General features: G+C 50.0%; 1 protein-coding gene across 5 annotated transcripts; it reads right to left on the bottom strand.

Moving 5' to 3' along the window:
• Window positions 1–620: 620 nt before the first annotated feature.
• USP11 (ubiquitin specific peptidase 11) lies at window positions 621–15,334 on the bottom strand. Of its 5 annotated transcripts, none has more exons than XM_010968084.3 (21): window positions 15,052–15,334; window positions 8,660–8,769; window positions 8,353–8,483; window positions 7,908–8,025; window positions 7,630–7,775; window positions 7,440–7,498; window positions 7,214–7,313; window positions 6,693–6,866; window positions 6,438–6,596; window positions 5,854–6,078; window positions 5,630–5,713; window positions 5,425–5,519; window positions 4,530–4,736; window positions 3,710–3,762; window positions 3,267–3,524; window positions 3,120–3,190; window positions 2,797–2,909; window positions 1,712–1,861; window positions 1,491–1,606; window positions 1,223–1,311; window positions 621–1,142 (listed from the first exon to the last, which is right to left on the bottom strand). In XM_010968084.3, exons 1-21 carry the CDS (start codon window positions 15,207–15,209, stop codon window positions 1,005–1,007), a joined length of 2,754 nt encoding a protein of 917 aa, XP_010966386.1. In that variant the 5' UTR covers window positions 15,210–15,334; the 3' UTR covers window positions 621–1,004. The 5 variants fall into 5 exon arrangements, with proteins under 5 accessions (XP_010966386.1, XP_010966387.1, XP_045361090.1 ...); XM_010968085.3 differs by having other exon boundaries at window positions 3,282–3,524; window positions 15,052–15,332; XM_045505134.2 differs by lacking the exon at window positions 15,052–15,334 and adding an exon at window positions 14,388–14,558 and having other exon boundaries at window positions 8,445–8,564.
• Between the last annotated feature and the right edge of the window lie 25 nt (window positions 15,335–15,359).

Raw genomic sequence — 15,359 nt, 5'->3', positions numbered from 1 at the left:
GGCTGAGGCTGGAGGGGCCCTGCCTGGTGGGGAAGCTGCAGTCACAGTGGGATGGGGGAAGGGGTGGGACTAGACCATGGGGTGGCACAGATACAGGATGCCTGCAGGGACCCTCCTCCAGACACTACTGGGGGCCTATGAAGTGATCTGGTTACTATCTTTATGTCCAGAAACCACACATTTGCCCGCATGGATGCCTGTCTGTTCCCGGTGCACCTTTCCCGCAACAGCTGTAGCCCAGATCATGTCCATAAAGATTTCCATCTTGGGTCCAGAGGTCAAACGGCCCCTCCAGGGACTACCTGTAGTGTAACTGATAATGGTGTACTGACCTCCGGGCATAACTTGAGCAATTACTTGACCTCTGTATCTGTTTCCCCATCTGAGATTGGCAGTGACAGCTCCCGCAGGAGACTGCCGTGAGGATTCTGAGTCAGTGTCAGTAAAAACGCTTTGGAAAACGTCGGGCATGCAGATGGTGCTTCAAAAGCACTTGGAGTGGTACCTGGCACACCGACGGCGCTCAGTAAGCACTCAGAGCAGCACCCCTCCCACACCTGGCATTTAATAAGCACATAGGCATAAAACGGGGGCTTAGGAAAAAAACCCACACTGCCAAGGAACACACTGGCACTTTTATATATACACAGCGCAAGGTACAGGGTCTCAATAAGAAAATACACTCTGTGTTGAGGTGCACCCCACCACCACCCCCTCAGAACACCCCAGGTTGAGGACAAGAGGGAAGGGGACAACCATAAATAGAGAATAGAAGGGAAGGGAATGCTCTAAGGGGCAAACACAGGCGGGGAACACAGTGCTGGGAGGAGACACGACCTCTTCTTCCCCAGGAGAGAGCAACATAGCAGCACAGGAGAACAGTAGCCACGACTAAGCCTGTGACGCCCGGAATGGGGCACCTAACACGGGTAAGAGGACAGGGGTGGGTTCGGGAAGGAAGAGAGCAGAGATGGCTTCCTTCCCTGTGGCAGGGCCCAGGCCCCTCAGTTAACATCCATGGATTCAGAGCTGGGTGGGGTACCGCAGGCAGGGGACGCTGAGGGCTCAGATAAGCCGGGCTGGGGTTGCAGGCGACGGGCCACGTCCTGGCGTTGGTAGAAGAGGACGTAGGCTGCCTTGGACTGCGAGGAGAGGACAGGAGTCAGTGTGGATCGGGCAGGGGGTGTCGGGAGAAGGGGAGAAGGGAGGGCGGAAATCACACCTCAATCTGGTTCTCAGTCACAGGCGAGACGCTGTTGTCGTCAAAGTAGTGCCACTGGCCGCTGTCCTTGTTGCAGGCAAATGTTGTGTCTGGAAAAAGAGGGGAAGCTGTCCTCGCCCACCGCCTGCCGCTAAGGGGTGTCCAGGTTCGCTCTCACTCCTCCGACACCTCCCACCCCGACGACCTAGCCACTGGGCAGCATATCTAGCTCCCGCTGGGGACACCCTGACCCCCCCAGGGCGCGCCCCTGCTGCAGCCCAGCGCATACAGTGTCCATCTCGCAGGCCCCCGTAATGGTTGGAAACCGCGATGAGGTCGTATTTGTACAGCTCCGGGGCCGACTCGTTCTGCGGCTTGATGACAAACTCGGAGAAGTCCAGGTCCCTGTGGGTGGGGAGACGGTTAATACCAGTAATACCGGTGGCGCTCCGTCCTCCCTTCCCTGCCTTCCCCCCAGCTGGCCCCCCCACCCCCTCCCCCCACCCAGACCGGATAGGAAACTCCACAAGGGTGTCCAGCTTCTCGCGGGAGAACTTGGTGTAGGAAAAGCGCTTCAGGTGGATGATGAGCGTCTCGGGCAGCATCCACAGGTCCAGCTTCTTGGTGGCCAGCTGGTGCTGCTTGCAGGTGGGGCAGTACCTACAGAAGGAGCCCGAGTCAGTCCGCAGGTACTTCCTCGGCACCTGCTGTGTGCTTTTTGTGCCGTGTAGCCTTCACGGGCCACGTCTGGTCCAGAGATGCTGCTCTTCCTCCTGGCCCGCCTGGTACAATACTTTGTTCTCTTGACATGTTAAAATCCTGCCATCCACTCACCAAGTACTTAGATCGCCCGTTGTATACGCTTTTGTACTGGCGTGTGTTTCTGTCTGGTTTCTGGTCTGTGAGACACTAGTCTTATTTTAGAGCCTGCCTCTGTCCCTCCGGTTTCTCTCTCCTGTTTTACTCACTCACCCGCTTGCCAGGTATTTACTGATGGCCTACTGTTGAACCCTTTGGCACTACTTTGTGTTTCTGGTCCCTTCCTGCTCTGTGGAGATGCTGCTCTGATTTTTGAGGCTGGATTTATCTTTTTGGTTCTCTCTTTGTGTTTGGTTTATTCTGCCAAGATCTAATGAGTGGTGTACTGTGCAGCCCGCACTGTTATAATGAGGAGACAGGCAGTGAACTTGAAAATCTTCATCCTCAAGGGATTCACTCTAACAGAAGGCAAAACATGCAACAAGGGATCTGGAATGTGACATGAAGTGGTACCCCGGAGTTAGAAAGAAATACTATGGAGGGAGGTGATGCCTGGGGGAGGAGGGTCTCTCTCTGATAAGGTGACAGTTGATGAGAGACCTGAACAAAACAAAGGTGGCCAAGTCCTGTAAGTAACGGGAGGAAGAATGTTCCTGGAAGAAGGAACAGCCAGGCACGGCTCTGAGGTGGGAACACGCGCGGGGTGTTGGTGGCCAGGGTGGCAGGAAGCACTGGAGTGACGGGGAGGGGTAAGGAGGTGTATTCCGTGGTAACAGGGAGCCGGGGATGTGCTCCCTCCCAACTGTACCCCCAGAGGCCCCGTTCTGGTCCCTCACCAGGGGTTTTCCTTCTCTAGGGTCTCAACAGTGGTGAAGAGCTCAATGCACTCCTGCAGCCGCACCGGAGCCTTCTTCAGCACGTAGCTGACGCAGTCATGCTTCACGTAGCCCTAGGTCGGGGGAGACGGCCAGGTATGAGGGTGGGAGGATAAAAGGGAGTGCGGGCGGAGGACGCACGCCGAGTGGTTGAGAGCATGGACTTTGAAGCCAGGCGTCCAAGGCCCTGGGAGCCCTGCAGTCACGGGTCACGGCTTGGCGGGGGAGGGGGCTGTGGCGCAACCTGAAAGCGCCCCCCTCCCCATCCCTGGGATCTCATTTACCTCAGCCTCCACCTCGTCATAGTAACGCTTCTTCATCTCTGGTTCCCAGTCGATGGCAATGTATGGCTGGGCTGGGGGCAAGGGGAGGCGGTCATGGGCCCTGCTGCCAAGGAAACCCCACCTCCCACCTCCCCAACCCTGGCTCACAGCTGAAGGAGACACCATGGGTATCCTCGTTGAAGGTCGAGCGGTCGCTGGTCCCGTTGGAATTCACTGTCTGCAGGGTGAACAGGTGCTTGCGCCGTGCCCGCTGGGGCCAGTGAGATGGTCCAGGGGAGTTGTCCACGGGGGCCCGGCTCCCGCTTGCGACTCCAGAGCTGGGTCCAGCCTGCTCCTGCCCAGGGTCTTGGGAGCTGCCCCCAGCCATTTGGCCAGGCTTAGGGACGGCGTCCTTGTCCTCCAGGTCTGCCAAGGGCAGGTAGGGGAGATCAGGGGTGGGACTGCGTGAGCCCAGGGGGCTGAGGTGCACATCCAGGGGGACCCTGTGTAGGACAGACCTACCCCACATACTCCCCGCCACTGACCCTCTCTCTGGAGGCGGGACTGCTCGTACAGACCCTCATCCTTGCCAATCCTCTCTCCTTCCTCACCTTTTTCATCCCCATCATCCTCATCATCCGAGCTGGGTCTGGTCACATAGCGCCTGCCGACAGAGCAGAGGAGTCTCTCAAGGAGGAACACGAGGGCAGGGAGGGCAGAGCCCGGAGTTCTACGTTGCTTATGATGGGAAGCCACCGTGTTAGTGATGAGCCCAGAAAGCTTCAGGAGATGCCAGGGGAAGGAGGAAAGAGGTAGCCTGGCAACGCAGGATCTCGAGTGCCACAGTTAAGGAGTGTGGCTCGTAAGTACAAGCCACTGGTAAACAGGCACATAATATGCAGTAGATAACCATCAGGAAAGGCCCCCCAAGGAGCACTTGTAAGGACAAGAGGGAGAGGAGAAGCCAAACAGTGCGTTGCTGTTTGCCTTGGTAAGGACTCTGGATTTTAAGCTCAATGTAAATCTGTCCGTAAAGAGGGGAGGGCATAGCTCAGTGGTAGAGCACATGCTTAACATGCATGAGGTCTTGAGTTCAATCCCCAGTACCTCCATTAAAAAAATTTTTTTTCAAAGAATCTATCAGTAAAAACACAAATAACCAAGCCTCTCAGAGGAAGAGACAATTAAGCACAGGATGAAGTCTGTAATTTGCCTGTTTTGTTCACCTCTATATCCCCAGCACCTAGGAGAGGTGGTGGCAAAGCCAGAAATTTAGACAGGAAAAAAAAAAAAATCACTGCAAGTTCCTCTCTGGCCATGTGAAGTTTGAGCTGTCTCCTGGATATGGGAGGGAGGCGGCAACTAAGCAGCTAGACACTTGGATCTGAGTTGTGACCCCCACCTCCCCCTGACCCCGAAGGGCGGACTCACGAGAGGCGGTACAGCAGGATGTGATACAGAGCATCCCAGGAGAGCCGGTCCCGGGGCACCGACACCAGGAGCGGGTGCCCAAAGAGCATCAGGCCGTAGTAGGAGTTGTTGTAGTCCCGGGCTGGGGTGCGCTCCCGCAGGTAGATGGGGAGCACGACGTCCTCTCTGGAGTTCTCGCCGATAGCAGCCCTGCCCGACACCTCGTATCTGTGGGGGATGGACATCAGGTCACGCCTGATCAGGACACCCAAGAGGGATTCGCAGACTCTACCCCAGTTGTTCCAGCCACTCAACCACTCAAGAGTCTGAAAGTATTTTTTTTAAGAGTCTGGAGAGTCACCCAGAGTTTTGTGTTTTACAAACTGTTGGGTGAGTTACACAGTTTTATGTGATGTTTAATAAAGTACTTTGGTGTTACCAGCACTGAGGGAGTTAAAAACTTTTTGTGATACAGGAATCTAAAGTCCTTTTCTTTTTGGAAAACCATTTGGTTTACAAAGAACCTTTCTACTCATAAAGTACTCTCTATTTTAGTTAGCCAAATTTGTTCTGAATGCTCTTATGTTCAGAAAGCTTCTTAGTGTTCCCTGCTTCGAAAATCACTTGGTTTTGGAGGACTGAAACATGAGTAAGGAGTAGAGGTCAGCATCCGGTACATAAGAGGTCCAAGGTAAGTACTGAATAAAATAAAGAAACAAGGGCCTCCCTCACATAACGAGGAAGAACACATCCAAGGACGCCCTGTAGAAAGATTTGTCACCCAACTCACTGACAGCCCTAAGCCCCCTGCCGAGCAGGGCAGGTGCCAGTGAATCACAGGAGGGGAGAGGGAAGGTGGTTAAACAGAGGAGGTTCCCGAGGACCCCCCTCCATCTGCCCCAGTCCTCTCACTCACATGAAGATATCATCTCGGTCCAAGATGCTGCTCAGGGACTCCTCAAGCTGGTAGATCTTATAGAAGCGGTGACTGAAGACATCCGCCACCATCATCTGGGAATGGAATACGAAGAGGGAACAGGTTGTCAGTCCCTAATATCTCCCCAGGCCCTTCTGCCTCCCTGTTCCTGAATCCCACCCTCCCTCCGACTGCAGAGCCTCACCCTTTCTGGTGAGATGCCAGTGTGTTTGGCCAGAGCCACACACAGATCCGAAATCTTGCCCTTCTTGGGGACCACGAGCCGGTGCTGAGGGAGAAACAGTAGCCATAAGAGAGAAGCCAGGCGGCGAGTTAGTGCAGGGAACCCTGAGGCGCAGCAGAGCACTCAGACTCTGAGCGCATGTGCTTCATTACATCTGTCCCCGTGTCCCCACCCACCCCCCATACCTGCTCTGGCTTGCGGCGGGGGTCCATGGAGACAAAGAAGACCTCCATGACCCTCTTGTGGCTGACAGGCAGTGGGACACTGAGGTAGCAGAAGGGGTCAAAGGTCACAGACACGTTGCCACAATCAGGGCACACCAGCGTGGACTTGAAGAGGCCGTGGAAAGTGTCCACGATCACAGAATCATTCCGCCGTTTGTGGTTCTGCCAGGCCTCCTGAGCAACCTCCTGTGAACAGCGTCACGTTAGGCGGGGTGAGGCTTGCCCGGGGGCCGGGGGAGACCACGGTTTGCAGTGCATTCCCATGGGATGAAAGTTACGGTGGGGGCCCCTGGTCAAGCCCAGAGGCAACTGGGGACCGTGTTCACTGTCAGGGCTGGAGGTTATTTTGGACAGAAGACTGGGTGGGGGTTAACTCTGGGTTGGGTGTGGGGGCAGATGTGGTGTTGGGACTGAGGTCGGGGAAGAGGAGCTTAACAGAAAATGGTGGGGTGTGGGATGCCCCAGGGAGGCCAGAAAATCCCTGAGGTGAGACCCTAGTGGCTTTAACGAGGCGCTCAGGATGGAGGCCTTTCAGGAGCACTCACCTGGTCCGGCCTCCCAGCGGCATCGCACAGCTCCACGTATTCCTTCTTCTTGACGCGATTGAGGTCCTCGTGCAGCCCGTCCAGGAGGAACGACAGCAGTTCCTGAGAGTCATGCTGCTGGTAGCCCAGAAACTGGGATGCAAAGTGGCCGACCTTGGTCTGAAAAGATGGGCAGTGTGGGCCGTCAGAGCGGGAGGGAGCTAGGGGGCTCAAGAGGAGCGGGGCGGAGGGGAGCAGCCCAGGGCTGAGCCCCACCTTGAACACATGGGGCACAATGGAGCGGTGGTGGCCGGACCACGCCTGCTTCACCAGGTCCGCGTAGGCCTCTGCGATCTCACCCTTCATGCCCAGCGGGTTGCAGAAGTTGAGCTCCTCCAGGTAGCGGTTTTTGAGGAAGTACTCGGTGAGCTGTGGCACGTTGCTGAGGCACTGCAGGAGGCAGGGGCCCGGTGAACGCGGAGGAGAGGTCACCGAGGTGGGGACAGAGGAAAGGAAGCAAGGAGGAAGGGGAAAAGGGGAAGACGGAAAAGGGGAGGAGTGGGGGAGAGAAGAGAGCAGCATTTCAGGGGAAGGAAGAACGTGGTGACGAGGGAGAGAAGACAAGGGAACGCAGGCCATGGTGGCCAAAGGCGCTGACATTTCAGGAAGGGACGTGGGCACGTCAAGCCAGACTGTGGGGCCTTGGCTTCCAACCTGACCCCTTGCCCTGCAGTCCCCAACCCCTAACGCTCGAATCCACCCCTGCGCTGTGCCAGACCTCGCCCTAATGGCCCAACCTGCAGGGCCGAGTTCATGAAGCACGTGTTGCCCAGATTGGTGAGACCACAGATGCCTGGCTGGCCCTGGAAGTCCGCATCCTCCTCCGACGTGCTGCTCCTGGGGTGGATGAAAAAAACTCTCATCAGCTGAGGGCCTAGGACACGCGGGTGACATATGCCCTCGGGCTCGGTCGTTCTGCCTGCTGTGGGACCCCGCTCTGGAGTGGGAAGCCCAAGGGCTCACATGGCGTGTGGTGCGCTGGGCCAAGTGCCGTCCTTGTTTCGGGTCTCCATGACAACCACCTGGGTTGGGGGAAGAGGAATAAAAGCAGGAAAGGCATTCGTGAAGGGCCCACAGGCACCGAGCCCTCACTTCCCCCAACCTGAGCGCTGCTGGTGGCCAAAAAGGCACCCCCCCCCCCGCCCACCCTTACCTGCCCAGTCTTGAGAGCGGCGTCAAGCACTGTGACACGTGTGTTGCACAGCCTCTCAAAAGAGCCCTCCGCGTTCTTGACCCAGAGCCGTGTCTCTTCCTGGGGGCTCACCAGAAACTGCTCCCGAGCGGTGCGCACAACTAGGTCTGTGGAGGGTGATGGATTCAGGGTCTTTCTGGGACCCTGAAGGATCCACGCATCTTGGCATCAGACTCCTGAGGTCACCGAGCTGTGACTGTGGCTGGGGATGCCAACTCCTTCCTGCCCCTTAGACTCACCAATGGAATCTGTGTGGCTGAATTGAGCAGTGTGAGGTGTGTCCATATCACTGTGCTGGACCAGCAGCAGTTCTACTGGATACACTTCGACCGTCTGGATGCCGGACAGCTCCACAACCTGGAAGGAGGGCAGGGCACATACAGAGGTGTACCCACCCAGCACGCGCGTGACACAGGCGTGACGACCTGTGAGATCAGAGGAGCACACGCAGGCAAACACGCGTGGCAGAGACACACTTGCGAGGGGAGCACGCAGAGGCGAGCAAAGACGGGGGACACACCAAGATACCGTGTAGGGACCTGGGAGGGGAGGCGAGTGCAGACACAGGTGTGTCTCCACAGCGTACGTGAACACAGGTCTGGACCCATCCTGGGCCTTTAAGGCCTGCCTTCTGCCCTCCCCACCACAGAAGCCACCCCCCAGCACCCTCCCCACCCACTCTACCTTGCGTTCAATGGCAGGCTGGCCATGCTCTAAACCATACCAGTCGACCAGGTAATGCCAAGCAGCCGCTGGGAGCAGCACATAGTCCTCACCTTCCACCAGTCCCTTCTTGAGGTGCCAGTTTACCTGGTCTGCAGGAGAGCGGGGGGAGGTGGCAGAGGAACAATCAGGGAATGAAAGAGATGAGTCCCTCTGGCCATCTCACCAATGACCTAGCACAGAGAAGGGGCTTATGATCATCTGTTGGGACAGAGGGGACAAGAACTCCAGGGCTAGGCTGAGGGGGGAGGCAGAGGAGGCCTGGTACCTTCAAAGAGCTCAGCATTGTTGATACAGCCAGGGAAGGGGCTGGAGTCCTGGTCTCCTCCCTGCACGTACACTTCCCAGTACTTGTACCAGTGCTGCCCCACGAGGAACCTGGAGCAGACAGGTAACAGGGGTGTCACATGGTTACCTGGGGGTTAGTGGTATCACTTCCCACAGTTATTAGACTGAAAGTACCAACATGTTACAAGTCAAGATGACAAGTTTCGTGTACACCTAAAACTAACAGTGCTATGTTGATTATATTTCAATTAAAAAAAAATCTTCCCAGAATTCAACACTTAAAGAAACTTTCAGTATCATATAAAAACAGATTAGAAGCAAAATTTATTTGGTGCAACCCAGATTTGGATGGAATGCTTTACTTCTTAGGGTATTAAGAGAGATTTGATTAAAAATAAACAAAAAAATGTGTTCAATAAGGCAAAAAAATAAACCGCGCATCCATAGTGCCGGGAAACACAAGATTTTATTATAAACAATAAGTCACTTGTATTAGCCTGTGGGGTAACACAGTTAAATTAGGTTCAAAATGACTGTTATTTGCAGCCAATAAGACTTTAGCCATTTAAGTGTGCAGTGCTTGTAAAGGATACATAATTGGAGGCAAAAACGTTCAGCTAAGAAATGGATCGTTAAATTCTGAAAATCTGCCCAGAAACTGTAAAGAATTTAAGATGCTAAAAGAATCATAAGGGTTTCCTTCAAAGGCATCATTTTCTTCAAATGGCATATTGCCATTTTAAAATCATTTTTGTGTTTAGGATTTATTTTGGCTTTATAATAAATTTCTGAGCTTACGGTGACCAGCTCGCAGTGGAAAACATGGAACATGAAATTTACCATCAGAACCATTTTTAAGTGCACTTTAATCAGCTCTTTTAAAGGAGAAGCTTTTATATGCACTACTAGGATAAACATTTAGGACTGTTGAAAGCTGCCTTTGTAAAATGTCATGAGAAATTCTTAAGTCCGCAAAACATTTGACATACAGTGCTAAGTGAACATTAGCTGTTAACCATTCCCGCTCCAGGGCTTGGACATAAAAGTTCATGTATACATAAAGCCTGTCTTCCTCCCCACAAACCCGTTACGCTATGGAATTTTTGACACATCAAAGGCTGTCCCAAGTACTTAAGAGCCTCACTCAAATGCACACTTTTTAAAGAACCACAAAACTGTTGAAAAATATGTTACATTGTATTGGTTAGTTTTCCAGCATTTTATAAACTAGATTCTTTCAAATGGCAGCTTTTGTTTATGAAAGGATCGGAGAGGTGGGGGGATGGAGGTATAGAAAAACCTTGGTCAGGTCACCTGAATAGGCAAACATTTCTGTGGGTTGTTTTTTATTCGTTTATTTATTTTGGGGGTTATAGTGACCCCCACATACCCTGCATTTCACTCATGCCGGCGACACCAACCTCCCCATCCCGGTGGCTCATGCCACAGACACTTAGAAGACCCCATCACCGACCTCACCCCTCACCCCTCCATGGTTTTAACTGCCTCCATTGACGATCTGTGACGTTAATTTACTCAGTAAAGCTAATTTATTGTTAATGAGACCTTCGATGCAAAGGGAGGCACAGCTCAACAGTTTTTTTTTTAAAGCAGTTTTAGGAAAATTAACATTAAAATCACTCTTTAAGGTGGTAAGCAAAACCCCCAGACCAGGCCACAACCTGAATTTCTAAAGGCTTCATAGAAGGCTGAAGTTTTGCACAAATTTTCACAAAATATTGCCACATTTTTCCAATTCAAAGACATGTTAAACAATTTTAACATCTTTGAATTGGGATGTCTCATAATCTGTCAGCTTGGATGGCCATCACTGTAACTGAAAAGCACCCATTTTGCTACATTTACGCCTACGTACTCCATTTTTTTGGCTGCTACTGTAAACGGTATCTTTGCAATTTTAATTTTCAAATTTCTTATTGCTAGTATATAGAAATAAAAATGGATCTTGTTAACATTACTTATGGTTGTATTTCCTCAAATTTGTTAAATCATATGAAATACGTGCTTATGGAAAAAAATTACTAAACAGTATTTTCTGTCCTCTAATTTTCTCTTGTGTCTGGAGAAAATATTGGTTGTTTTGGTTAATAATTGCACTAGGAATAATGATTATAGAGAACTAGAAATACGGATATAAATTTAGAGAGATTATTTCCTACTTGTTTATTAAAAGGTTGTTAGCTTATCAGATGGTAAATGTACCATTATATTGTTCTAAATTTATGATTTATATATCTGTATAAACCTAAACACATAAATAAAAAGGCACATAATTCAATCCTTTCTGTAAAGTGTTACATGAATAATGTACCAAAGGAGAACAATTAGAATTTGGGCCTCTTTCTGTGAAATGACTACATTAATTTATGCCCAGGTTGGAAGTTCCTTTTTTGTCACCAAATTACCAGTAACTCTTGGAGCTTTCTGACATCCTATTAACTCGGTTTGTAAAAAGAATTCTTGCTGTCAAAAAAAAGTTAAGCTCCTAATAATCTTTGTTGTTTATCAGTGTGTTCTACAAGGTTGACTATAAATATTTCTTGTCTTTACTTCAACTTACTTGACTCGTTTAAAAAAAAAAACAACTCTTCTTGCTTTTTTCCCAAGTTCATAACAATAACACCATTAAAATGTTCTTTTATGCCTAAACTATCTCTGTGAGATACCACAAAGATCTGCTCCTTTGCCCTCCAAAACGAATGACAATAGGCACCCTCAGGTTTATCTAAAATTCCCCCAACTTTAATTAACATTTTTATAAAAGAGCTTTCATTTTTCAAACCGAATGCTTTTAAAAATGACAAACCAAAAAGTTTATCCTCCTAGGCTAATTATAATTAATTATATATAATTAGATATGCTAATATAAATTTCAATAATTGCATACTTTTCAGGCTAAAAAGCATACTCACGTTCAAGCAACAAAGACTAGTACAATAACTGCCTACCACAAGATTCCTCCCCACCCCCAGGACTCTAGACTCACAAACCCTTCCGTTTTTCGTTCACAAAAAGATCCAACTCAATTACAAGGGAATTGTCAGCAGCCTCTTGTTTATTTCTGTCATTAGATCCCAGTAGCCAGGCATATTTACCTGGTATAGGAGCTACAGCAGCAACGGCCAAAGGGGTGAAAATTTCAGTTGCTTTAGTTTTAGGGTCTTCATTAAAGCTGATGGTTCCCTGTGCTGTGCAGGCTTCTCCATTGACAGAAAACCCTCAGCATTTCCAGGCTGATCTCTTAAGCTCCACTGAGATGTTGCTTTCCCTGCAAACTCACTATTGATTCTGCAACACTCAACTCAGCCATCCACCTTCCCTACCTGAACAAAGAGAACCCATGCTCGCTTACCTCTGTTAGGAAATTATCCGCACCCTGCACAGACCTAGAGGGCATAGATTTGAATTTTCTCTTAAAATTTAAGCGTCTCTTAGAAATTAAATCAGTTCAGACGGCCAAATTAATTAATTGTCCTCACCCAGTCCGTCAGATGATGAACAACGGAAGGTGCAAATATTAATACTGATATTAGGTACATGATCTGGGATTATTCCATGATTTTGAAATGCTTTATCAACACAAATTTCCTGATGACTGTAGCAAACCCCTATAAAAAGGACAGCAAATTAACGAATCTTGAGATGCTTTGCTCTAGATAAGCAAATGGAGTTAAGGAAAAATGCTGCATGATATTATCCACATTAGCAGAGATAAACTGGCTTCAATACTGAACCAACATTGGTGGCATAATTTTTTTATTGACAGATCATAATTTTAAAAATTCACATAACATAAAATTAACCATTTTAAAAGTGAACAATTCAGTGGCATTTAGTACATTCACAGTGTTGTGCAACCACCACCTCTACCTACTTCCAAACCAATTTCAACACCCCAAAAGGAAACCTGGTATGGGTGGGGTAATTTTGGGCTGTAAAGGTAGGATGGGGCAGAAACCAAAGCCCCCAGGCCCTTCTGAACACCTCCAAGTGGGCTAAAAAAAAGTTCCAGTTATTGTTTATTCTCAGGATGAAGTGACGTTTTGCCTGGCTGGAGAGCTATAGTGTAATGGTGAAATAAATTGCTTGGTTTCATACTCAAAGTTTGGGTAATCTCAACTTGTCTTATCAGTAACAGAAATATATATTTGTTATATATGGTTCTTCTGCTTAAAGAAATCTGTAAAATGAGCAAACCTCACTCCTAAAGGCTCTCAGGTGAGAGCACGCTTGATGCATTGGAGGAACAGCAAGAGTTCAATATGGCCGGATGGAGAAAGTGAGGGGGAGGGTAATCAGAGGAGAGAGAGAAAAAAAATCAGAGCCGGGGACCAGCCTCACAATGGTAAAGCCTTGCAAGTCACTGTAAGAATTTTAGCATTTACACTGCAAGAGACAGGAAGACCGTTAAAACGTTTTTGAGGAATGGATGGACATAAATTTTTTTTTTTGAGAATTACTGCGTACAGAAAGAGGAAAACAGTACCTTTACAGGGGAGAAATCAAGCAGATACCACCTTCACCAAGTGATCAAGACTAACGTCACCAATGACGTCATGTGGATACCGAGTACCCACCTGATGAGATGCGAAGGCACACGGTATGCATCATCCAGTATAATTTCATACGTATCCTCCATAAAATGAAAGCTTAGACCACAAATACTACTTAGGGATGCACACAATGGTGGAAAAAGCGGTAACGAAATTTAAATATTCAGGATAACAGTTTCCCGTGGCACAGGGAGGGGGATTTGCAGCTGGGAGGGGCACAGAAGGATTTCTTAAGGTAATTGTCTGAATCTTAACCTAGGTGGTGAACTCATAATTTTTTTTATTATTCTTTAAATTTTTTTCTTACTATGAAATAGACTCAGAAAAATTGCAAAAAATAGTAACAAAGAATTGTATGCTCTTCATTCAGATTCTCCAAATGTAACATTTTATCCCTTTGCTCTGTAATTGTTTCCTTAGATGTATCCTTTTATATGCTATTATTTCAACCATTTAAGAGTAAGCTGCTTACGCGATGGTTCTTTACCCCTAAGTATTTCGACGTGTAGTTCCTAAAAACCAAGATATTCTTTTTCATAAGCAAAATACAATTATCAAAATCAAGAAATTAGCAGTACCAAAATCTAATCTACAGACCTTGGTAAAATTTTTACCAATTTTCCCATTCATATCTTTTACAGTGAAAGTGAGAAAATTAACTTTCTGAGAAAAAACTGATTTTTAAATGATTTATTTTTTCTGCTCCGGGATCCAATCCAGGATCACACGTTGCATTTGTTACCAAGACTCGTTAAATCCCATTAATTTCTTCAATCTGGAACAGTTCTTCATCCTTTGTCTTTCACGACCTTGAAATTTTTGAAGCGCACAGGCCGTTTATTTTTTATAGAATGTCCATCAACCTGTGCTATGCAAACGTTTCATGTAATCTTTTCAGGTCTTACGTATTTCACAATTTAAAAAACGAGATGCAACTCGGCGAGAAATAAAATGAACCCAGGAACAGTACATTTCAAACACTGGTTAGCAAAGAAATCAGTTAAACAAGAGCCGATTTATCAAGATACGCATTGACATTTTCAAAATTAGCTATTTTTTTCCCGATTACAAAAACACGACAGTCCTAAAACAGAAAGCAAATGTAACATTGAAGGCCCCGCCCGTGCCAATCACCTGCACTTTCTCCCGTCCTGGGAAGAAGGCCCCGGCCAGAGGCAAAAACCTCGCCGCGTCACAAACTTTGCTCATTCGCAGGCGCCATTTTCTGCTTCACAGGCACCACCTCCCCGCTGCGGTCTTTCCTCGGCCTCACGACACGCCCCTCGGCCTACGTCACAAGCCTCGTTCCCAGGCCCAGCTCCCTCCACCACGCAGGCTCCGACTCCCTCCCCTCGGCCCCCGGCCCTTCGGCTCAGATTCCTCTCCTCTGCCTGACGTCACCCGCCTCGCTGCCAAGTTCTCAGGCGCGGCGGAGCAAGATGCTACGGTACGCCGCGCACACCACGCTCCCCAGCTGTGTGGCCGGGACTGCCTCCTTCCCAGGTTCCAAACTGAACCATTGCAGGCCCGCCCCGGCCCGGCCGCCGCCGCAGTTTCTCCTCGTGCACCGCCCCGTCCCGCCCCGCGCCGCTGCACAGCAAACCGCATCCAGTTCTCAGGCTTTAGGCTCCACCACACAGGCCCCGCCCCTTTCCCAGCCGAGGCACTTTCCCCGCCCCTCTCACCCTCCGTCCCACAGGCCACTCCCCCCGCCCCCACGACAGCTCTTCTGCGGACCTCGGCTGCCACGTTCCCCACCGTCCCCCGAGCCAAGGCTCCGCTTGCCGCTGTGCCTCACCAGCTTTCGCCCGCCCGCAGTGGACGCCCTCGCCCATTCTCGACGTTCTCGATTTGGAGCCGCTGGCTCTCCAGGCCCGGCACCGTTTCGTGCTGTGGCTCTCGGTCCTCGGCCGCAGCCGCCCCCGCCGGACTCGCCGCGACCGCCGCCATAGCCATTTGCTCTCCTCTCACAGTCACCGCAGCTGGCTATAGGAAGAGGCCCCTCAACAGCAGCTTCCGGATTCTGGTCCCGGAAACGGAAGCAGAGCCCCCCAAATAGCCGGGGGGCTCCTGCAGTCTTGAAAGGGGACCCCACGCTGGGACGCA

This window comes from Camelus bactrianus, chromosome X (genome assembly GCF_048773025.1).
Source record: "Camelus bactrianus isolate YW-2024 breed Bactrian camel chromosome X, ASM4877302v1, whole genome shotgun sequence".
Taxonomy (NCBI): domain Eukaryota; kingdom Metazoa; phylum Chordata; class Mammalia; order Artiodactyla; family Camelidae; genus Camelus; species Camelus bactrianus.
This window is presented reverse-complemented; position numbering and strand designations above follow the sequence as displayed.